This window comes from Balaenoptera acutorostrata, chromosome 20 (genome assembly GCF_949987535.1).
Source record: "Balaenoptera acutorostrata chromosome 20, mBalAcu1.1, whole genome shotgun sequence".
Classification (NCBI taxonomy): Eukaryota; Metazoa; Chordata; class Mammalia; order Artiodactyla; family Balaenopteridae; genus Balaenoptera; species Balaenoptera acutorostrata.
The window spans coordinates 44,460,362-44,484,100 of NC_080083.1; the positions used below are offsets into that span (position 1 = coordinate 44,460,362).

The window sequence follows — 23,739 nt, forward strand, 5'->3', positions numbered from 1 at the left end:
TGTTTTCCAAAATATATTTGCAAATGGAGAAAGTGGGTATGGAGAAGGGACATTCCGCCCGCAACCCCAGGGACTGCCCCCCACCCCGCTTCCACAATACCCACTCTCCACCGAGTCCTTATTTCATCTTTAAAAAAAATAATAAAATAAAACAACCAAAAAAACATAAGTAAAAACAAAACCAAAAAAGCACTCTGTACAGGGACCGGATCTGGGCGCTGCTGCTGTCCCCTTCTTCTTAGGGGCAGAGCTGGGTCTCAGGGAGTCTCTGCTCTGGTTCCTAGACACCCTCTTGGGGCCTCTTCCCCTCCTAGGCTCAGCTTCCCTGTCCTTCAGTGTCAGGTTCTGGAAGAAGTCAGGCTGGGCTGCTCCCTCAGGTAAGGAGACTGGCTGTGGCATCCAGTGGACCCTAGTGGCTGGGGCAGGGCTCCAGCATCAGTCCAGACTCCCCGGTGCCGCCCCCTCTGCCAGCCAGGCTGGGCGGCTCTCAGCCACCTGTGAGTTGGAAGAGGAAGGAAGACTGCTGGCATCGCAGGCTGCCCTGGCTGTGATCCAAGGGTCCTCTCCCTGTCTCGTCCCGACGCGGGCCAGAAGTCAGGCCTTCCACACTCCCTGAGGGGCCAGCGGCCCGGGCCTTTTGGCTCATACTGGCATGTCCAGACCCAGGTACTCGGGGTTCTCTGCTGTAGGGGTCCCTTCAAAGGTGCTGGGTGGAGAGCCCCGCTCTGATGGGTCCTGGTCCCAGTAATAGAGGTTGTCAAAGGCTGGGCTGAAGGCCGGAGAAGGGTGGGACTGAGGGGCAGCCCTGCCCCGGGGTGCCAAGTACTCGGGGTTCTCCACGGCAGCCCCAAAGGCAAAAATGTCTTTGACAACCCCATTCTTCCCAGGGGAGAGAGTCTTGGGCCTTTCCAGAGTGGAACCGGCAGGTCGAGGAGGAGGCCGAGGACCCTCTAGGGGTGAAGGGGGCTGTGGCCGAACCTCTGGCTGGTTCACGTATTCTGAAAGGACAAGAGAAGGAGGCTTGTTAGGGGGAGGAGCCCGTGTGTTCTGGCTGCTGCCCCTGTCCCCATAGTGGGCCCTGGGCTGAGCAGCCCCGATCCCCACCTCCCAGCCTCTCAGCTCGGGCCTGGACTCCATACCGGGCTGGGGGCTGCAGGTCAGGGGGGCAACGTAGCCATCGGTCTCGGGAGGAAGCGGTACTGTGGGGTCCTCGCTGTACCGCTGTAGAGGGCTGGAGTCATGTTGGGGGAGGTTCTGCAGCCCCTTGGCTGCCCCCATTCCCAAGTCACCGTCAAACACGTCAGAGCCAGCGCCTTCGGAAGGTGCCAGTGGAGACCTGGGGGGCTCCTCCTCCGAGGGCGCCAGACCCAGCGTCAGCTCACCACCGCCACTCTGAGGACGAGAGAGAAGGCCATAATGGGGGTCATTGATGATGGAGACTCCACGGGAGGTGACAGGGTCACAGGAGATAAAAAGGAGTCGCCTTCGGGGTTTGACACAGTCACTGTGGCAAGAATGGGGTCACAGTTGGAAAGCAGTAGGAATCCTTCTTGGGGATAATGGGGTCTCCTCGTGAGAGGTGATGGTTGGGGGACATTGGAGAAAGGGACTCTAGTCCACTGGGGTCGGGAGAAGTAACCAGACACACCCGCCACACTGTGACCGGGGGCACTGACCCTGGTGGATGTGCTGCGGTGCCTGCGGTGGGCTGTGCCCCCGGAGCCCGGGGCAGGGTCTGGGCAGAAGAAGCCTTGCTGGGGTACCAGGTACTCCTCAGCATCCACCAGGTCCCCCATGTCGTCATCCTCCAGCAGTGAGCGGTAGAAGGTGCTGTCCAAGGGGCTGGTAGGGCCCAAGTCTTCATTCTGGGGAGGCGGGAAACAGCGTGGCAGCCTCTCCCCAGCCCAGCCTCCCGAGGGAGGCTCAGGGAGTGCCAGAGGTCTGACGAGTCAGGCAAGGGCTGGGCTTGGAAGCCTGGGACCCAGGAATCATCCCCTTTTCCTCCCTCTAAGGGAGAGTGATCTTAGCCATAGGCAGGGATGGCGTGGAAAGGCCCAGTACCTGGATGACCACAAAGCGCTGGGGGTCCCTGGCCATGCGGGAGAATTCGGCCACCAACTCCCGGAACCTCGGCCGACATTCAGAGTCAATCATCCAACCTGGGGGCGGGCAGGAGTCCAGCATCTCAGTTCTGGCTGCAGCCTGTGTACAGAGCCCCTCACCCCCACCCCCGGCCTAGACAACCCCAGTTACTAGAGTCCAATGCCCTCAGGTGGTAGAGAAGAGGTACCAGACTTGGATCCTGAGAGAGAACCTTTGAGAATCTCTACTAGTTTCCCCTTTTTATTTTGCACATAAGTCTCTTTCTAGCTGGTCCTTGATAGCTCCTCTGGACTGGTACTGTAAAGGGAAGTGAGACCCTTTTGAGGCTGCATTAAACATATCATCCTGCTCTTGGCCCCTCCCATGCCCCTTGTAGGCCCCTCCACCCAGGACCTCCCACTCCTCCTCCAAGCAGCCGGCTCAGCTCAACCACGCACATTTGACCATGATCATGTAGACATCAATGGTGCAGATGGGGGGCTGGGGCAGCCGTTCCCCCTTCTCCAGCAGGTCAGGGATCTCCCGGGCTGGGATCCCATCGTAAGGTTTGGCCCCAAAAGTCATCAGCTCCCACACAGTCACACCTGGGGCAGAGATGGGGTTAAGAGGTGGGGGGACCAGAGGGAGCTTTAGTGTACTGAGCCCCAGAGGCTCTATCCAAGAGCCTGGCACCATGGGGGAAGGAGGGGAGGGATGCAGTGTCAAGGGCAGGAGATACCCAGTCTTTCCGCAGTCCCTGGCAGACTGAGGCACTGGCAACCCCTTCCTTCCTTCATGCTAAAGTGTCCATTAATTCGCTCCATCCCAGCTCTCATCCTTCCACCCGCATCCCCCCCAGGGCCACGGCTCCGTGTCCACCCTTCCAACCCACGCCATCACACACCATAGCTCCACACATCACTCTGGTGGGTGAACCGCCGGCGGAGAATGGACTCCAACGCCATCCACTTGATGGGCACCTGGGAGAGCAGAGAAGGAAGTGCTCCAACCAGGTGTGGTGGGGAGGTGGCCGTTCTGAGTTCTCCCAGGGGCCAGACCCCACTCCCCCTTGCTTCACTCTGCTCCCTCCTCTGACCTTGCCCCCATCCGCATGGTACTCTGTCTCGTCAATGTCCAGCAGCCGAGCCAGCCCAAAGTCTGTAATCTTGACGTGGTTGGGACTCTTGACCAGCACATTCCGGGCAGCCAGGTCCCTGTGCACGAGCCGCACGTCCTCCAAGTAGCTCATCCCCTGGGGTCAGAGGCATCTGTGTGGACCTCGCTCTGCCAGAACTCTCCCAGGAAACCTCCTCACCCTAGCTCTGAGTGGAGACAGAGGCCTGCTCCCAAGGGCGCCCGCAGAGCCCCAGCCCACAAAGTGCATACCTTGGCAATCTGCACACACCAGTTCAGCAGGTCCTGGGAGCCCAGGCGCCCGCGGTGCTCCCGGACGTGGTCTAGGAGGCAGCCATAGGGCATAAGCTGTGTCACCAGCTGCACCGTGGATGTCAGGCAGATGCCCAGAAGGCGGGACACGTATGGGGACCCTACACCAGCCATCACATATGCTTCCTGGGAGCAAGGGTACACACTGAGAGGGTATGGGAAACCACTAGCCCCCAAACCACCACACACCCCTCCCGAGGGCTGAGCCGTGACTGGGGACCCTCACTCAATCCAACCCCATTCGTCACAAACCAGAACCATGGCCCACAGACTCAGGTTAAGAGTAGAGATCTGGGGGATCACAAAGTGTCTCCTAAAACCCCAGTGAAGACAGAGCCCACAGCCCAGACCTGCAGCCAGGGGGTCCCCACTGTACTCCCAGCTGGAGAGGGTGGAAGGGCTTACGTCCAAGATTTCTTTGTTGGCTTTGGGGGATGTGTTTTCCCTCAACACTTTGATGGCCACTGGGATTTTCACATTTTCCCCATCGGGGATCCAGATGCCCTGGGCAGAGAGAGGAGCATGTGAGCAGGAAGAGGGTGGGCCAGATCCAACCTGCAGTCGTCCAAGGGGTCCCTGCTTGTGCTCTCAATACCCTTCCCCACCCTTGGGCCAACCCCATTATTTAGCAACGACCTCACCATTTCAGCCCACTCCCTATCCCCTGATACAACTGCCCTACCCAACAGAACCTCCCCCAGCCCCTGGCTGTCTTCCTGACAGAACCCTCGTCCACGCCCTGACCGCATCCTCTGGGACCGCCCACCCAGGACTTCGGCCCCACCCCTGACCTTGTAGACGGTGCCAAAAGCTCCGGATCCAAGCACCTTCACCTTCCTCAGCTCTGTCTCTTTCAGGATCCGCATCTGAGCCTGATTTGGCATCGCTCCGCTCGGTGTCAGGGGCTCCACCAGCTGGGGTGAGGGGGTGGTGCGTCAGTGCCGCGGGCTGGGCCGCAGACCCCAGGCCGCCCGAGAGGCCCTCAGACTGCCTCACCTCTGTCTCCTGCAGCAGCCTCCGCATCGTGTACTTCCGGATCTTCTGCCGCCTTCGCTTGATGAGGATGCCAAAGACCAGCCCCACGACAACGACCAGCAGAATGCCCACCACAGCGGCAATGATGGACGTCACAGGGCTGGGGGCAGGAGCCAGGGTCAGGGATTGGGGACCAGTCGGGGGCAGGAGGGATGAAGGGGTCCCATGGAGGGGCCTGAAGGTCACTGGCGTTTGGAAAGGGAAGTTGGAAGGGTGACGTGCAGGTTCCCATCCTGTTTCACCTACTCAGAAACCTCCCTTGGCTCCTTACTGCCTCCAGAATGAAGTCCAGACTCCTTGCTGGGCATTCAAAACCCTCTCCACCCACATCCCCAAATTTCGTATGCTCTTGCCCAGGGCTCTAGCCCAGGATTCTCAAACGTCCTGACAAAAAATCACCAGGGAGCTTGTCAATATGCAAGAGTCTGGAGCCCTACCCCGCAGAGATTCTGATTGTGGTATGAGGTGGGGAATGTGCACCCAGTGATTCTGATACTCTGGCCAAATTTTCCACCCATAGGTCATGATTTCCACACCTCCCAGCCTTTGTTAATTCTACCTGGACCATCATTTCTGCATGAGGTCATCTTTCAAGACTCCGCTCATCCTGGGGTAGGAGGATCTCCCGGGTGCTGACCCTACACCACTGTCACCCTTGCCCCCTTCCCTTGCTTAGCCAAGGGCTGGCACGCCACAGACCTCTAACGAACACTTGTGGCACGGACAGATGCTTACCTCGGACATACTCCAATCTGTTTTTCTCCCCAGAGCCCTTCCCCAGACACCCCACTGCCTAGAAATCAAGTCCGGTGATGGCAGTGATGGACATCACAGGGCTTGTGGCCTCATGGTGAGGGAGAGCCTATGCCCTCCAAGATCCTGCCCTAACCTGATTCAGACGTCACCCCTTACTCCTCTGAGCTTACTCAGTGGCCCACCACAGCAGAACCTTCCGCAAACACGTCCTAGATTGTCCTGACCCCTCTCACCATGCTGCCTGGTTGCTTTCCGCCTAATGCAAGTGAACATACCTGCCCCTCTTTCGAGACCTGGCTCCCATGCCACCTCCTCCTTGAAGCCTCCCACTGGCCCCAGTTAAGAATTCATTGTCCCGTCCTCAGTGCTGCAGCTGTGCTCTCTTCTCAACGTGCCTTGAGTCCCAGGGAGTTGCAGGCTGCCTGTGTCCCTTAGGAGACCCCTACCTACTCGAGGGTGGGGAGGTGCTGGGTGTCTTCGCCATCTTTTCCTGTTCCCTGCCCCCCAAGCATCCCGAGCAGGTCCTCCATCCACTGGTTGAAGCTAATTGAAAGGAGGATCCTTAGTGGAAGAGTGGACTGGGGAGGGACATGTGTCATGTCAGGAGACCCCCTCCCTGCAGCAGTGACCACTCAGGGGCCGGAGGGGGACTGAGGGGCAACATGGGATGCGTCCTGGGGACCAGGCTGACCTGGCTCTCTGCTCGGCAGGGCAGCCCTTGTCATCCAGGTCCACACAGCTGCAGAAGAGAGAGAGTCCTGTCAACAAGGCTGGGAACCACCTCTTGCACCCACTCAGCCTCACAATATCCCCAGAGGTGGGTGTAGCTGCGTTACGATCCCTATTTGACAAAGGCAGAAACTGGGCTCAAGGTCACCAGGGCTCTTTCTACCACCCCACAGGGGAGGCCTTCTCCAGTCTGCAAACCTGCATCCCCTGCACCTCCCAGTCTTGGGTAGGAAGTGGGCGGCACGCAGAGGAGCATCAAGTCCAAAAGCTTGGCTATCCCCTCTGTAGAGGATGCCAGGGTAGTAGTTGGCCACAACCTCCACCAAGGACAGTTTGACAATACTGTGACCCAGCAGTTCCACCTCTCAGGATAGACCCTAAAAAGGCCAACACCTGTACACTAGGGGGCATGTACAAGATGCTCACTTGTACATGGAGCTCAAGTGCAATAAACTGCACCCCCCCCCAAAAAAAAAGACAAGTTCAATGAATATCCCTCGAACAGGGACACGGTTAAATAATACTACATCCAGGCTTCCCTGGTGGCGCAGTGGTTGAGAATCTGCCTGCCAATGCAGGGGACACGGGTTCGAGCCCTGGTCTGGGAAGATCCCACATGCCGCGGAGCGGCTGGGCCCGTGAGCCACAATTACTGAGCCTGCGCGTCTGGAGCCTGTGCTCCGCAACAAGAGAGGCCGCGATAGTGAGAGGCCCGCGCACCGCGATGAAGAGTGGCCCCCATTTGCTGCAACTAGAGAAAGCCCTCTCACAGAAACGAAGACCCAACCCAGCCATAAATAAATAAATAATAAATAAATAAATAAATAAAAAAGAGAGACTTAAAAAAAAAATAAAAATTAAAAAAAAAAGAAAAAAAAAAGGTACTAGAATTTGTAAAAAAAAAAAAAAAAAAAACTACATCCATACTGCAGATTGAGTAGTTAAAAAAAAAAAGGAGGTAGGTTCATGTGCACTCACAAGAAAGAACCTCCAAGATACATAAAGTGCCAGGACGGAGGGGAAGCAAAGTGCAGAACTATATGTAGAGTACAATCCTATTTACATTAAAAATGCACACACATTAAAAACCAAAACTGATTATACGTGAGTCAGATGAAATGGCTGAGAAATAGATGAGCTAGATGAAATTGCTGTTTCTTGATCATTTTTGACTTCCCAAAACAGCAATCTTCAACCTAACATAAATGTAAAATGCATTTATGTAAATGTGTAGAGCACACCAGAGTGATCTGGTGGTTCTCCCCAGGAAGGGGAGGGTGGGGGACTGGGTAGGTGGGGGAGTGGACGAAAGGGCGCTTCTGCTTTACAGTGTTTATACTTTGATACTGCTGAAAATGTGTATCACAAGAATGTATGCCTGTATTCCATGTGTAATTAAAAAACAACTAAGTGAAAAACATAAAAAGAACAGGGCAGATCACTGTGTTAGGACATGGAAAAACATTGCAAGAAAAATTACAATGCTGAGTGAGAAAAAGCAATTTCCAAAAAATATGTATGGTCTATGATCCCATTTTGGGAAAAAGAAGTATATACTAGACTGTGCACCAATAAAAACTGGAGAATAATAATAATAATATATAAACATACTTTATATGTTATAATAATAATACATATGTTAGTGTGTGCATAGATTAAAAAAACTGGAGGAAAAATATTGCAAGTTATTAACAGTGGGGTAGAATTGCTAATACTATTCACTTTCATGCTTTAATTTAAAAATTTTTAACAACGTGCTACTTTTGTGATCAGAAAAAAAAGATATGAAAGATTAAGGGTCTCAGGGTAAGCAAAGGCAGAGTTGTCCCACTTTTAGAATAAGAGCCCCAGAGAAGGTCCTGGAACGAAGCCTTTCTTTCCGTGGAAAAGGCCCTCAGACTCACGAGTGGGTGCAGTTGATGGGGCATGGCTGGCACATGCCTTCCTCATCTGGGAACTTCCAGATGGGCATGAAGGAGAGGTCAGGCTTCACACCACTGGGGCAGCGAGCCACGCAGAAGGGAGGATCCTTGTGGTGGGCGCAGGCCACACACTGGTCAGCCTCCTGGGAGGGGAGGGAGGGTTTGTGGGGGGCTGGCACCGACACCCCCAGGGCAGCAGGATCACGCCCTTGGGTCCCCTTTGTGCTTCCCTCAGCCACTCAGCAGCACTGTTCACCTTGCTCCCGGGACAGCCCCAGACCTGCTGTCTGCTGCCCCTGTTCTGCACCCAGCTCCCCACCTTCAAAGCTTGATCCCCAGGCCTGGTGGGGTGGGGGGAGTGTATGACCTAAGGTATAACAGCAAGTAATAATAGTAACTAACTTGTGAAGACTTCTTTTTCCTGTGCTCGGGCACTGTGCCAAACCCTATTTTGAGTTAATTCTCACTGCATCCCAATGGAGTAGGTACTAGTATAACGTTCATTTTACGAATGAGCCAGTGCAAGTGGGGCCTGGAGTTGAATCCAGGTCACCTGATGTCTAAGCCCCCAGGTCTAACCACCTTAGCACAGCCACGGCCAAGGGCACAGGCTTCCCTGGGCCCTTTGCGTGGTCTGAAGGGCCTCAGTGTCCGCAACTCTTGCCATCCCCAGCATCCCAGCCCCCTTCCACCCCGCTACCACCCTCCTACTGCTCAGGTCTGGGCTTGGAGCCCTCCCCAGGGGTATTTTACTGGACTTGGCCAGGTCCCTGGCAGCACCCCCAACCCTGCGCTGCTTCCCTCCACCCAGCTCTGAGCGCACCAGCACCTCACCGAGCCAAAGCAGGTCACTGAGCCATTCTGGGGCTGACACTCGGGGTGGCACGGCAGACAGTACCTGTCCTTCACGTACTCCCGGGGAAGCCTGAGGAGAGGACGGCCAGTGAAAGGGTCTGGAAGGAGCCCCTGTGCACCCCCCAGCCCGGCCACCCCCTCCTCTGCCCCGCATACCCCTGCAGTACTCGGCATTCTTCCACGCACTGCTGGCCCCGAAGGAACTGGCTGCAGTTGACGCACTGGGTGGGCCCTGGACCCCAGCAGTGCCCGTGGGCACACAGCGGGTAGCAGGCCAGGCCCTCGCCCACTGCAGTGAGGAGGAAGGGGTCAGAGGGGACTCTCAAGGGAGACTCCAGGTCCAAGGGAGCTGGGGGAAGAGTCTGTGGGCATGGCTCTGAGCTGGAGAGGTGGGGATAGGTGCCGCGCAAAGCAGGGAGAGAAAGAGTTCTGAGGTTCCAGGAACAGAGAGGAAAGGGAAGGGAGGGATGCCAAGGCAGCGTGGCAGGACCCTGCTAGAAGCCATGCCAAGAGGCCAGGCCAACCAGAGCTGTGTCAAGGATGGTGCACCAGGGACGGGCAGTGCACACGCACAAGTAAGTCCCAGACTGCTGCTGCCAGAGGCCCGTGGGCATGCCCGCGCAGCAGCGCTGGGCTCCCTGTCTTACCGCACTCGACCTCTGGCCGGTTGGCACTGTGGAGCAGGGCCTGGTGGGGGTTCCGGAAGAGCTGGTCCCAGGGCACCGTGTGTACAAAGCAGAGGCGGGCGTTGCGGTGGATGAGGGCCAGCCCACTGCCCAGTTCCCGCAGCGAACGCAGCCCCAGCCAGCGGATGCCCAGCCCTTGCAGGGTCAGCGAGTAGGCACCACTGTGGGAGGGGGAGTGCTCAAATGCAGGGGGGCAACGCACCACTGACCCTCCCCCCTCAGCGAGGGCTGCCCTCACCTTCCTCCTGTCCCCAGCACACTCTGCAAACTCCCATGGGAATGCTGCTGCTGGAGTCCCCGGGGAATAAGAACCCCCATTCCCCCCCTACACACTCAGAGCTTCTCCCGGGCCTCCCGGGGCAGCTCCTCCCCCATCAGGCCTCCCTCCCCTGGTGCTCACTCATGCAGAACTCGTCCCCGGATTACTCGCAGATTCTGGAAGACATGGAGGTCCGGCAGGCTGTCTGGCCACGCTGAGATGTACAGGTAACCTGCAGGCACAGGGTGAGACTAGACGTGTGGGGACAGGACGAAGACCCCCCCCCAGCCCCATCGAAGCAGGATTCAGAGAGACAGAGCTCACCTGTGATCTCCTCCAGAGACTCAAATACTCCGAGCTGCTCAGGCTGTAGCGGGGCAGTGTTGGAGGCTCGGTCCCTAGAAGCAGGATTAGGAGAGGGCCAAGAAGGGGGTGGGTACGACCTCCCTCCACAAGCTGGCCCTGCCATCCTCCCCCACCTCCCCTCCACTTAAACCCGTTGCCCATTGAGCCCGGCTGTTCCCATCCTGAACTTCAAAGCCCAGGCCCTGGTTTGGCAAATATCAAAACAATATTTATATCCTTTGATCTAGAAATTCTACTTCTAGGAATGTGGCCTAGAGAGACACTGGCCCCTGTTCCCAAAGGCATGTGCAAGGGAGAACTGTTTGTTAGAGGGAAAATAAAAAACCTAAGGAAATTAAAAATTTTTAATTTTTTAAAATTTAAACTTAAAAATTTTAAAATTAAATACCTAAACACCCATCAGTAAATGGGGAGCTATTAAATATAATCCTGATCTATCCAGACTACAGACGAAAACCTAACATTCAGGAGCATGTAGTATCTGCTGGGCACGGTTATAGGAGCTTTACAAATATTAACTCATTTAAACTTTATAACACCTTATGAGGGCGGGACTATTTTTGCCCCCATTTAACAGATGAGGAAACTGAGACCCAGCAAGAAGGTCACATGATTAGTAAGCGGTAGAAGCCAGGTCTCAAACCCAGGCAGCCTGGGCTCTTAGCTGCTGTTTGCTGCCACCTGTTCCACAGCTGTGGAAAGAACAAGGCAGCTGGACATGAACTAACTGTCATAACCAGCCCTCCAAAGCCAGGGGCAGACAATATTCACAACAGGCTCCCATTTTAAATCAACCTTTCCCCCCAAATTACTAAAACTACATTTCTCTGTGCGTGTGTATCCATATATGTATGAATGGTCTAGAAGAACACACACAAACTGTTAACAGCGGTCTCCTCTAGAAAGGGGAGTAAAGGTGGAGGAAGTGTTGAAGGGAATTTTCTCCTTTTTTAATACATATTTTTATTGAAGTACAATTCACATACAATAAATTGCAGATTTTTAGTGTGCAGTTTGATGAGTTTTGTCAAATGCATTCACTCACCTATCCACCACCCCAACTGATATACAGAACATTTCCATCACCCCAGAAATTTCCTTTGTGTCCCTTTCCAGGCCCTCACCCTGGCGCAATCACTGTTCTGATTTCTCTCACCACGCAGTGGTTTTGCCTATTCTAGAGCAAAGGGAATCATACAGTGTGGACTCTCTCTTGTCTGACTTATTTCGCTTAATGTTTTTGAGACAGATTCATGTTGTTTTATGTATCAGTAGGCCGTTTCTTTTACTGCTGAGAATTTCACTGTATGGATATACCACCTTCTACAGTTGACCCTTGAACAACGCCTGGGTTACGGCACCAACCCCCCACAAAGTCGAAAATCCAAGTATAACTTTACAGTCAGCCCTCTGCATCCACGGTTCCAGATTCAAGCAACCCCAGATTGTGTAGTACTGCAGTACGGATTTATTGAAACAAGTTCACATTTAAGTGGACCTACGCAGTTCAAACCCGTGATGTCCAAGGGTCAGCTTTATTTATTCCTTCAGCTATTGATATATATTTGCATTATTTCCAGTTTGGGGCCATTATGAATAAAGCTACTATGAACTCAAAGAGAATTTTACTTTATCTGGATGGTATGACCTCCATACAAGTGCATGTTCATAGATAACATGTCATTTATGAGAAAAATCCCAGGAATTCCCTGGCAGGCCAGTGGTTAGGACTCCTCGCTTTCATTGTCAAGGGCCTGGGTTCAATCCCTGGTCAGTGAACTAAGATCCAGCAAGTCAAACGGCGCGGCCAAAGACAAACAAACAAACAAAAAACAAAAAGAAAAACTCCCCCCTCCAAAGTCCCTGCTGGTCTTTCACCTGCTTCCTTTGCATCCCTGGCCTCCCACCTCTGTCTCCCGCCATCCCCGAGAAATGCTTCCACTTCTGGGGCCTCAGGATTCAGTGACTGCCCTGATGCTGCCTCAGGCCATGTGCCCACCCTTAACTCTGAGTATCCTTACCCCTCAAAGCTCTCCGGCAGAAACGCCAGGCTCCCAAAGATCTTCTTGCAGCCAGCAAACTCCTGGATGTTGGCACTGGTGACCGCCCTCACCTCCCGCAGGTGTTCCATGCCCAGACCATAGCACACTGTGGGGAGGGGGACAGAGGGGCAACTCAGCCTCCACATGGAGCACCAGGAATTCAACCTCCTGGGTCCTGTCCACAGTCCCCTCCTGGGGCCGCATGCCCCCTCCCCACATTGGCAGAGACATGGGGGAGCTTGTGGGACTGCTCAGGGGAGGGCCAGGGGCAGAGTCAGTGGGAGAATAGGACTGGGTCCCAGGAGGGTCTGAGGGAGGGTGGCACAGCGGGCTAGGCCAGGCTGGGTGTGCAGGGGGCGGCCACTGGGTACCTCGGGCACAGGGCTTGCTGCATTTCTCACACCGCTGGGTTCCATCCTCAGCTGTCACCTCTTGGTTGTTCAGGGGACAAACCAGGGTGCAGGATCCCACGTCCGTAGACAGGTAGTTGTCTGAGGAGATCAAGATCGTCTGTCCACGTGCCCTGGCCTTTCAGCACCGCCCCCCGCCACCATGAGCTGTGTGACCACGCCCAGGTAGTACAATAAGAATGATATCAACCGATACCGAAATGCCCTTACACCATATCTGAGCCCTGGACACTCATCCACTCCTCACGACAACCCTGTGCAACAGGCACTGTTAGATTCCCATTTTGCCAAAAGGGAAACCAAAGCACAGAGTTTTCTGTAAATTACTCAAGGTCCCTGTGCTAGTAAGTGGAGGAGCCAGGATGTGAACCCAAGTGATCTAGCTCTACACTTCGTACTCTCACCCACCATGGGGAGGGTACGACCAGGACCCAAGAGCCCACTGCTGTCTCCTGTGACAGGAGGAAAGAGGTCCCCAGGTCTGAGGCCAGTTCCTAAATGCCCATCAGTAAACAGGGGAGCTAGTAAATAAAACTCTGATCTATCTAGACCATAGAGTAAACATCAACATTTAGGGGTGCTTAGTATTGGCTGGGCACAGTTATAAGAGCTTTGCAAATATTAACTCATTCAAACTTTATAACCACCTGGTGAGGAGGGGACTATTTTGGCCCCCACTTAACAGATAAGGAAACCGAGACACAGCCAGAAGGTCACATGACTAGTAAGGGGCAGAGCCAGGTCTCAAACCCAGGCAGTCTGGCTTCTGTGCGTGGGCTCTTAGCTGCTATTCTTTGCTGCCACCTGCTCCACTGCTGTTGAAAGAACAAGGCGGCTCAATACGAACTGCCATGGCCAGCTCTCCAAAGCCAGGGGCGGACAGTACTCACAACAAGCTTCCATTTACATAAACCAAAGTCCCCAGCAAAACTACTAAAAGTACGTTTCTCCCCGGCACTCACAAGGACAGGCGGTCACGCAGCTGGCACCGAAGGTGTAACGGCCCTCGGGGTTGGGCATGGACTCGAAGGTGTCCGTGTTGTAGGTGACCAGAGCTGGGCAGTGCAGCTCACAGATGCCACTGTGGTTGAAGTGGAGGCAGGCCTGGGGGACAGGCAGCTGGTGGGCACTGGGCTGTTTTGCCCTGGTGTGCCGGAGGGTTAGGGCAGCACCAGGCGAGATGCCCCTCCCCTTGCACCCCGAGGGCTGGGGCGCCGGGGGCACGTACCAGACAGTCAGAGTGCTTGGGGCCCGTGCAGCCGGCAGCACACTGCTCGTGGCAGCAGTCGGTGGGCTGCGGGCCCTTACAGCGGGCACAGCCGCTGGCACAGACGGTTCCCGTCACTGTTGGGCAAAGGGCAGGATGAGGGCTGGGCGGCAGCCTAGGCACCGGCCCTTCACCAGCATCGCCTTCTGGGGAGACTTCCCGCCTCAGGGAAGATGCCGAGGCCCGGCACCCGCCCACCGTGTCACCTTTATTCCCACCCAGCCCCTGCCCCCAGATTCTGGGCCTCCCTATAACTCACAGCTCTGACAGTCCTTGGAACTTTCTCCCCAGCAGTGGGGAGCTTTACAAGCTGGAGAACAGGGTGGGCCTGGGGAGAGAAACAGAACGGCAGTGAGAGAGACAGAGACCAGGAGACAGAATGCACAATGAGGGAGAGACACAGGCAGGAGAAGAGGACTCCAAAACCGGAGGCACGATCTGGAAGCAGAGGGAGACAGGGCAGAGAACCACAGAGATGAAGAGACACAGAGAAAGAGGAAATGGGTGGTGTTAGTGCAGCAGCAGCGGGGGGGGGGCGTGGAGTAAGCCAGGAGCTTGGGGTCGGTGGGCTGCGTGAGAAAGAGGCGGCTGCAGGCGGGGAGGAGCGTGGCTTACAGGCCCGTGAGCGGTTGGTGTCTATCAGCATGAGGGCCAGCTGGTTGTTCTTGTGGAAGATGTCCTTCCACAAAATCGTGTCCTGGTGGCAGAGCCGGGGGTTCCGCTGGATCAAGACCCCTCCCTTCAGGATCTCTGTGGGGCGGGCAATAATCAGGGGCTTCTTCCCCCATCTGTCATCTTCTGACCTCCCTTGGGGCCCGCTTGCCTTCTAAAAGGGGAGTGGGGCTCTTAAACACACCCCAGGTTCCTCAGGGAGCAGAGAAGACTCCTTCAGCATCTTTTAGCCCTACCAACACCACCCCACACGTGAACAAACGGAGATCCGGGGCGGAGTGAGTTGTCCGTGTCACTGTCTCCTCTCCTCCACCTCTACTGTGTGCACATTGCTTAGCAGTTAAAAGAGAGTGTGAAATCCAGCCTCACCACCACTAACTAGCTGTGTAACCTCGAGCAAGTCACTTAGCCTCTGTAAACCTCAGTTTTCTCATCTGTAAAACGAGAATAACACTGATGCTTCCCTTGCAAGATTATAGCATGACTGAAATGGGGTTATGCAGGTAAAGCACCTGGCACTCAGAGTCTGGGACAGTGTCGGCTCCAAGGCTGCCACGTACAGTTACATAGGTTGTTCACTGTACATGTGCATTCAGCCAAGAAGTGGGCAAAAACCCAGCCTGCATCCTAACTATCAAGCTATGTGGGCTGGCACAAGCTGTGACTTCCTGGGAAGAAGGGAAATCTTTTTCGAATCCTCACAAGGGCGCCTCCCCTAGCTCCACTTGCATCCATCCGGAAGGGACCCCGGTTCTGATTCACACGAAGCATACCCATGGCTAACAGGGGCCCCGGTCAGCTCTCAATAACCAGCAGAAAGTTTCAATGATAAGGATGACCACCTGTGAGGCTTCGCAGCTGCAGCTCCTGCAACCCTCCCGGAGCAGCGCGTGCAGCAGGGGTGGCACTTTCCAGAAGGTCTCCATTGTCCAGCACGGCCAGGGCATAGTTGTCCTTAAACAGCTGGGTGCCTCGCACGATCCGCAGCCTCTGCAGGGGGACCTGACTCACTTGGTTGTGAGCGATGAGCACGTAGCCCTGCACCTCCTGGATCTCCTGGGAGGGGACAGGGTAGGGTAGGGCTGAGGCAGGTCCAGGCCCTGGACCACTACCACCCCCCCTCCAAGGCCTCCTCAAGGTTACCCTGTGCTTGGGGATCTTGGGCAAGGCCCCCAGCCACTGAGCAGTCCTGCTCCCTCAGGCATAAAATGGAGATCAAGGCCACTCCCCACCTCCCCGAACCAGATTCTAGTACGATCTAGAAAGAAAATGGTGGGGGAACACTCTGTAAACTGTAAGCAAGCGCCCCACCCTCTCTGCATCTCAGTTTCTTCATCTGTAAAGGAAAGGCCTGGATGAGATGATGTTTGTGATTTGACAGACTAAGCATCGCACCTGAGGCCCCGCTCCAGGGCACCATGGACACAACCCAGAGGCTGGTTTCCATTCTCTCTCCTGCTCCTGACCCTTTCCCATACATTTTCCATGTGATCTTCAAAATGGGCCCCCAGGGAGTTCAAGCATGTCTGTTGCTCCCAATATATAGATAGGGAAACTGAGATCCAGTGAAGCCAAGGGCCTAGACCACATTCACATGGCTTGTCAGTGGCAGAACTGGACGGGGAACCCGCCAGCCCTTTCATTACTCTGGGTAGGAGGGGGACAGTGGCTGGGGCAGTTGGACAACAGAAGGTGATCATGCTGGCAAGAGAGCAAAAAATTTAGCAGAGGAACGGGTGCATTCCACCCAGAGATGTCCGCGGCCAGCCACGTTGTAGAGAAGGAGTCAACTGGTCTTGCAGTAGGATGGACGGGGGTTAGACATCAGAAAGGACTTCCCAGTTGAGGAGTCACAACAAAAGAGGAAATACAGGGTGGGGAACACTCTTCTGCCACCCATCTGCAAGCAGAGGGCTCAGCCCAGCAGGAAGCAGGGCCTGGCTGGGTTTTGCCCATGGGCCTCACCTGCAGGAAGGAGAGGCTGGCATTAGAGGGCAGGTAGGTGAGCTCCAGGTTACCCTGCACCACCTGACAGCCCTGGTAGAGGTGGCGGAGCATGTCCAGGTGGGTCTCGGGACTGGCCGGCAGCTGCAGCTTCATGTCTGTGCCGGTGCACACTGGCAGGAGAGAGAAGATGGGTCAGAGGGCACTGCCCAGTGAGCTTCGCCAACCTGGCCACCTCTGCCAACCTACTCCCCAGAGTCATGCCACCGCAGACAGCGAGAAAGCACAACGGAAGGATCCCTCCTCCCGTGTCCCTTGTACCCACAGAACGTGCAACAGCAAAAGAAAGTTTGCAAATTTGGGAAGAGGAGGTGCATCAGGGGAGAAGCTCCCCTGACTTGGCCCATCCTGAGCATCCAGAGGGGGTCTCGCTGTGCCAGCCTTAGGGAGCTTGCCCGTTCGATCCAGGGTGTTGGCTGGCAAAGAATGCCTCCCTTTGTCCCAAAGGCACAACTCAGGGCCAACGGGTAAAAATCCCCCAAGAGAGGCGATGATGAATCATGAATCCTCTGGATACCCCCTGACCCTCTCCCAAGCAAACAACGCCACCCACATGCCAACCTCCTGGCAAGGGATACCCACCCCCGCAACGCCACCCAGAAAGTGGGGAAGGAGGGTCAGCTGGAGTCATAGCTGGGGCATGGGGACCACCAGGGGCCTGGTCACTGCAGGGACTTCTGGAATTCCCCCAGGCAGAGAAAGGGAGCATCAGATCCCAACTGTGGGCATCCGGACCCGAGCTGCAGATGCTGAGCCAGAGCGCTGCCTACTCCAAAGGCTCCTACGCTGGCACCTCACCCTTGCCACCTCCTCAGGGCAAGACACCAGAACCAGCTGGCAGAATCTATGCCACGAAACTCCTGCCACAAGGGCATTACGTCAGCCCTGTGTACCTGCCTGGTGGCAACCGCCAGCCAAGGGGCATCAAGATGAACTGCCGCCCTGTCCACCTGGACCCCAGCCCAGTGTCCCTGAGACCAGAAGTACTCACTAAGCCCAGGGATACTAGAAGGGGTAAACTACCCCGGGTAAGGGGGCGCTCTGGGCAACAGCTGGCACCGTGCCTGCCAGCAGTGGGGGAGATTAAAGTGCCCAGTGAAACCCGTTTTTCTGCTCTGGTGAGAAGATGAATCACCTGGCACATCTTGCCCAGGAGGTGGGCGGGGTGCACCCCCAGATCCACAGGTGCCTGAGCAGCCCTGAATTCCTGTTGGTCCCCACTCCACCTCCCACGGACTACGTGCAGATTCAGGGGGACAGCACAGTGGCTGACTCTGAGGTCTGACCCCAGGGCTCCCGCTCTCCCAGCAGCTTGGAGCCTAAGGTCAAATCCTGGGGGGTAATAAGAGATACCCCCTGCCTCCAGAAATCGGGGGAAAGGCTGGTGGGACAAGCCCCCAGGGTTCTGGCCTGGGCCAATGGCCACTAGCTGGCAGCCTCCCAGGAGCACCTAGAGTGGTCTCTGTTCCCACCCCTCTGGCCAGATAGGGAAGGAAGCAAAGAGGGAGGAAGGGGAGGACCCAGAAATAGAACTCAAGGGTCCCTCCCCCCAGACTCCCAAGAGAAACAGGAGCCGGGGATGGCAGGCCAGGCCCAAAATAACGCCCGCTGCCAGGACCTCCCCCAGCCTCAGCAGCTTCAGCTGCTTTGTAGGCACAGCTGTCTCCAGGCCTAGACCCCAAGGCCCTGGCCCAAGCCCGGGACAGGGACGGGCAGAGCTGGGGCAGGGGCCCGTCTCCACCCCCTGTGCCCTCTGCCGCCTCGAAGGGACACCAGCTGCAGTAGCCAGGCAATAGGAAAACAAGAAGGGAACACTCGGCAGCCACTCTGGGTGGAGCCTCGCCCTCCAGAGGCTGGAACTACAACCTCGATTTTGCAAAGAAGGAAACTGAGGTTGCCAGGGGTCATTCTCCCAAGATCAGAAAGCTTGTGAGCAAGAGAGGGAGGATTTGAACTCGAGTCTGCCCCGACTTCAAATCCCACATGCCTTCCACTAGGCCTAACTGCACACACACCCCTCTCCACACCCTGTTCAAAGGTAAATACACACCAGCTCTGTGGATGCCACTGATCCCATTATAGGCTTCGGGCAGGGCCGAGCGGCTGAGCTGGGCGGGAAGACCAGAAAGAGCAGTAGCCCTGCCCCACGAGTTTGTTTGTGTCCGTTTTTGAGTCTGATTAGGACTAAGTGTTTGCAACAGGTAGTAAAGTTGGGACCCTGAGACCTACTCCCAGGGAGCTGGAGGCTTGGGGGCTAATACCCTCCAACCTGACACCTCCTCTACCTCCACACCTCCCTCCCCCTCCCATCTCCTCACTCATCTCCCCCTCCCCAGTCCTGGCCATGGTCCCCATATCCACTCGGCCCCCCACTGATTTTCTGGGGCGGGGGTAGGAGGTCCTGTTCCACACAGGGGAGCGCTTTGTCTCCAGAGCACCTGTCCCTCAGGAGCCTCGACCTCCAGATCTCTGGGGCAGTCAGTGTGAGGCAGGACCAACCCGGAGCCAGGGACACAGTGAGCCCTGGATAAGTGTTTGCGGGATGAATGAATGAATGAATGAATAAATGAACTCCAATCAAGAGTCTCCAAACCAAAAGGGACCAGTTGAGGTCACCATGTCCAGCCCTCTCTTCAGAGGCTGGTCACGGCCCCCATGTCCCTCTAGCTGGATGTCAGTGGTCAGGTCCCAGCTCTGGGGGGCTCTCAAGTGGGTTCTTTCTTCCCCACCAGCCTTCAGCCCCAGCTGCCTCTCTTGCTCACCAGCATGAAAGCCAACACTTCCTTTGGTTTCCATGAACACTACCTGCATCCCCAAAGCTCACCTCCCCCAGACCCGTGGGGCCACAGCCCATTCCAGTGACACCAGGACTCACCCACCACACATGCCTGGTGTATCAGACCAAGGGCCGGGGCTCAGGTCATTAGGCCACAGCCCTAGCTGGGCCGCTTACGGTGTGACCTTGATCAAGTCCCTGGATCTCGAGGGCAGAGGCCAAATCAGATTCACCTCTATGTCCAGCAGTGCCTGTGACTTAGTAGGCACTCAGTGAATATTTACTGACCTGACCTTGACTGTGAGGAAGGGATAATGACAACTCTTACTCTCTGCAGAGAAATTACACGAGAGTTAAATGAGGTAATGAATCAAGAAACAGTCTGCAAACGTGACGAGGCTTTGTAAACAGAGCTGGGGGAACACAACATTGGCTATAATAATTCTCCCACTCCTTAAGAGAGCACGCACCCCTCACCCTATCTCGGCTCTCTTCCCAGGGGTGGGGAGGAAAGGTGGCCTACTAAGAGATGGGGGTGTCACCCCAGAGGGGCTTCCCACAGGCAGGGAGGGGGATCTCTTTCCAGGTCATCCCAGCACCCAGGGCCAGGCACAACCAGCCTGGCCCTACACCAGCTCCCCAGCCCCACACTGGTCCCTCCCTCACCCGTAGCCCTATAGGTCCCACTGGCCTCTGGCCTGCTCCTGCCCTCAGTCCCCTGCCATGCCAGGAGGGCCCAAGAGGAAGGCAGACATGGGCTGGTACAGGGAAGGAGAGGACTCCAAAGCCGAGAGGGAACCTGGTGGGGGGCGAGGAGCAGCTCACGCTCATTTTCTAAAGCCCAGATAAGGGAGGTCATTCTCATTTTCTAAAGCCCAGATAAGGGAGGTCATTCGCCTGAATAACAAAATAGCACCTCCACCCGAGTCTGGCCACCTGACTGCCGCTGAGGCTTTGCTTAACCCATTCCTGTCGAAGGGAGTAAGACTTTGATCAACTCTTAATGCCTCCTCATCAGAGTCTAAAAATGCCCTGGACATTATTGTGTCGCTGGGAAGCCTTGGCTAAATCACTTCGTTTCTCTGAACTTCAGTTTTCTCATCTGTGCACCTACTTCACAGGATTGTTGCAGAGATGAAATGAAACTGTAATGGATGAGAACCAGGCAAATAGGAAGCACGCTGTACTTTTCTAAAAGTTAAGGCAAGAGAAGTTCATATAGCAGGAGTCTGGGTAATTCCAAACCAAGAGAAAATTAACAGTGCTCTGTATTCGACTTTGTAATACAATGTATTTTCTCTTTCCGCATTTGATCCTGTCTTTCAATTATTTTTTTTTCTTGAATACTAAAATGAGGTTACTTTCCCTGACTAGCAAAAAGAAGGAGGCTGTTGGGAGAATCATTCAGGAATTAAACTATGAGCTCTGCAAGATCTGTTTGCTGCACTTTACAAAACCCTGAGCTCTAAGAAAAGAAAATCCCAACCCTCTGGGCCTTCCCCATCTCCCTTTCCCCCACATGCCTGCGCCAGCCCTCAGCCCTGGCATATACCGGGCGTGCTAGAGGCAGCTGAGTGGGGCTCTGCCGTTTTAGCCATTCCCCTGCACAGCACACCCAACACCTCTCTCTGCAGCCAGCACTGCAGGCCGAGGGGTGAGGAAGACCTGAGGAGCCCCCCGTCAACGGCGGGAGAACCGACCCCTCAGATCCCAGCACTGCAACAAGCCGCCGCCCTCCACCTGCTCAACTCCCAGGCCCAGGTGAGGAGGGCAACGGCTCAGCCTGACAGCCCAGCCTCGCCTCGCCTCGCCTAGCCTAGCCTCATGCTTCTCAGAAGGTCAGGGGTGAAGACGCCTGCCTGGGAAACAGGGAGGGGAAGGGGAGGCTCCTGGGAAGCCGCGCAGGGGCACCTCCCGCTATTTACAGCAGCTCTTGAGGGAGTTCCTTGAGAGGGCAGAGTTCAGCAGGGAGACTGCCGTTTGGCCACACAAAGCCCAGACACACAAACACACAGACCACACAACTCAAGAACACCCTAGTATAGACGTCCCTCAGATAACACAGCAGAGCTCTGACAGAGGGGGCCCTCGGGCAACACACAGACAGCCCGACACCCAGACTCCCTGATCCGTGAAGACCACCCACTACTCCTAGAACATTCTCATTCTGTCTTCTCCACAACCAGGAGATGTAGGGAGCAGCGTCCCCCCAATGTTCAGGGTAGATGAATATAGTGATTTTGAAGCTGTGGTTGGGGGTTGCACTGCCTGGGGTCCAATCTGGGACCCACCAATTACTTGCTGCTACTTCACCTCTTGAAGCCCGGGTCTTCAAGCCTGGAAAATGGGCACACTAGTTAGGACTTCTCTTACAGGGTTGTTCTGAGGATGAAAGCAGGGAACCCAGACAAAACACGCACAGCACCTGGCACACAGTGTATTTCCAGTACGCGTTAGCTTTCACCGTCATCGCACCCAGACGGACAGATGGGGCAAGACACACACACTGCACCCACCCCAGCACCCTTCCCCATACACAGCACAAAGGAAAAGGCAGAACAACCCGGCCCTCGGCATACCCGCATCTGGCCCCGTTCCTTACCCTCCCCCTCCCTCCAAGTGCCCAGGAATCCCTCCCTCAGAACCCTCCCACTTTATGCCCCAGACCAGGAAGCCCACCGCCACCCCTCCGTGACCCACGCTCTCCAAGTCACAAAGCACAGAGTGCCCAAGTCGGCCCTAAAGAGACTTGTTCAAAACAAACGTCTCCCCCTTCCCCCACGCCAGTCTCCGGCGCGAGGCAACTCTGCAGTCGGACTGGCCATCCTCTGCTCCCCGGCTCTGGCTGGACAGGTTGCTTTCCCCACCTCCCCCCTCCACACCCCGATCCTGCCAGAAGCTGGAGTAACTCAACCCAGTCGGCCGAAAGGGGGCGGGGAGGGGGCCGGGCAGAAGGGACCCCCAGGAATCCAGCCCAGTCCAGTCTGGAGGCGGAGGCTGCCAACTGGAAAGGCTTTGAGAGAAGAGCTTGAGGGGGCTCAAGAAAGGGGAAACACACACACACACACACACACACACACACACACACACACACACACACACACACACACACACACACACACACACACACACACACACACACACACACACACCCTGCAATACACCCTTTGAGGGAAACTTTCTGAACAATTTCAGAGACCTTTTTTGACAAGTTCCGCAGCCGTCGCGGGGTCTGCAAAGCGCCAGTCCCTCGAATGGGACGTCTAGAGCCGCTCCGGTGTAATCGCCCCCCCTGTCCCACCTTCTCTGGCCCCTCCGAGCCCGAGGGCCGGCGGCTCTGAGCCCCCGGACTGTCCGAAACTTCGGGTCAGGAAGCTCCGATGGCCCCTCTGTTCCCGCCTGACCAGGGATTTAGACGGGGGTCCCAGGCTGCACCGGCCCGTCGCCGCTCCCTGCCCTCCCCACCCCAGACCCACCTTGGGTGCCCGCGGCTCCGGGGGGCAGGAGGGCGAGGAGGAGCCCCCAGCGGCACCAGGCCGCCAGCTCCATGGTGCTCACTGCGGCTCCGGCCCCATGGCTCCGGCTAGACCAGGCGGCGAGGGCACCGGGCGGGCGAGGGGAGGGGGCCGGGCGCTCGCGCCGGAAAGAGTACCCAGCGCAGGGGCGGCCGGCGGCCTCGGGGGGTCTTCTCGGCTCTGTGGGCACGATGGAGGGGAATCTCAGCTCCACAACTTCATTCCTGTACTTCCTCAAGGCAGCCCTCCTCCTCCACCTCCTCCTCCTCCCGTGATTGGGAGCCAGCGCGCTCGCAGCTCGCCCCCCCCCCCCACCCCCTCCAACCGCATTCCAGCAAGTCCCTGGGAGTGGCAACTCCCAGCTTCACTTTCTCCCTCTCTCCGCGCAGGCCTGGGTGGCGTTGCTGCCAGCGCCCGGACTCCAGGGTTGCCCGCAGCAGATCTCACCCGTTTCCATGGAGAACCCCCCCAAAGCAGAGGAGGGTGATGGTGCCCCTCCCCCGGGAGTCTGGGGCAAACGCTTTAGCCTGCCATTCTTAACTTTCTTTTAAGTCGCAGGTTTTATCTTAAACATTCCTGGCCGTTTGCATCCTACTCCATCCCATGCCTATTTGTTTTAATATCCAATAATGGTTTTCCTACCACATCCTCAGGTAAAAATGTTAGTCAAGGAGGGAGATGTGTTGCGTTTAACCTGTGGCTTCCAGGACTCCCTGGCATACCTTCTCGAATCTTCTAGATATCTTTTCCAGTCTGAAAAGCATGCTTTTAAGGGGGTCTACAAGTTTGGGCAGAGAGTCAAATTGGAGAAACCTACATCTCAATCCTTCAAAGAACATCCTTGTTTCTTTACGGGGCACTCAGCATCCAATTCATCCAAGGTTCCTTCTCTGTCCCTTGCCTTTTATTATTCTGCT

The 23,739-nt window shown here is 55.9% G+C and overlaps 1 protein-coding gene across 1 annotated transcript; it reads right to left on the bottom strand.

Annotated features, from left to right (window-relative positions):
• On the bottom strand, positions 1-23,102 carry ERBB2 (erb-b2 receptor tyrosine kinase 2). Its single transcript, XM_057535933.1, has 27 exons — positions 22,784-23,102; positions 16,493-16,644; positions 15,370-15,583; positions 14,471-14,605; positions 14,115-14,183; positions 13,817-13,932; positions 13,551-13,692; positions 12,550-12,669; positions 12,158-12,284; positions 10,095-10,168; positions 9,912-10,002; positions 9,473-9,672; positions 8,982-9,114; positions 8,805-8,895; positions 7,953-8,113; positions 6,011-6,058; positions 4,525-4,663; positions 4,320-4,442; positions 3,934-4,032; positions 3,469-3,654; positions 3,179-3,334; positions 2,987-3,062; positions 2,541-2,687; positions 2,062-2,159; positions 1,677-1,865; positions 1,140-1,392; positions 1-998 (listed from the first exon to the last, which is right to left on the bottom strand). The coding sequence occupies exons 1-27, from the start codon at positions 22,854-22,856 to the stop codon at positions 643-645; spliced, it is 3,768 nt and encodes a 1,255-aa protein (XP_057391916.1). The 5' UTR covers positions 22,857-23,102; the 3' UTR covers positions 1-642.
• Positions 23,103-23,739: the final 637 nt, after the last annotated feature.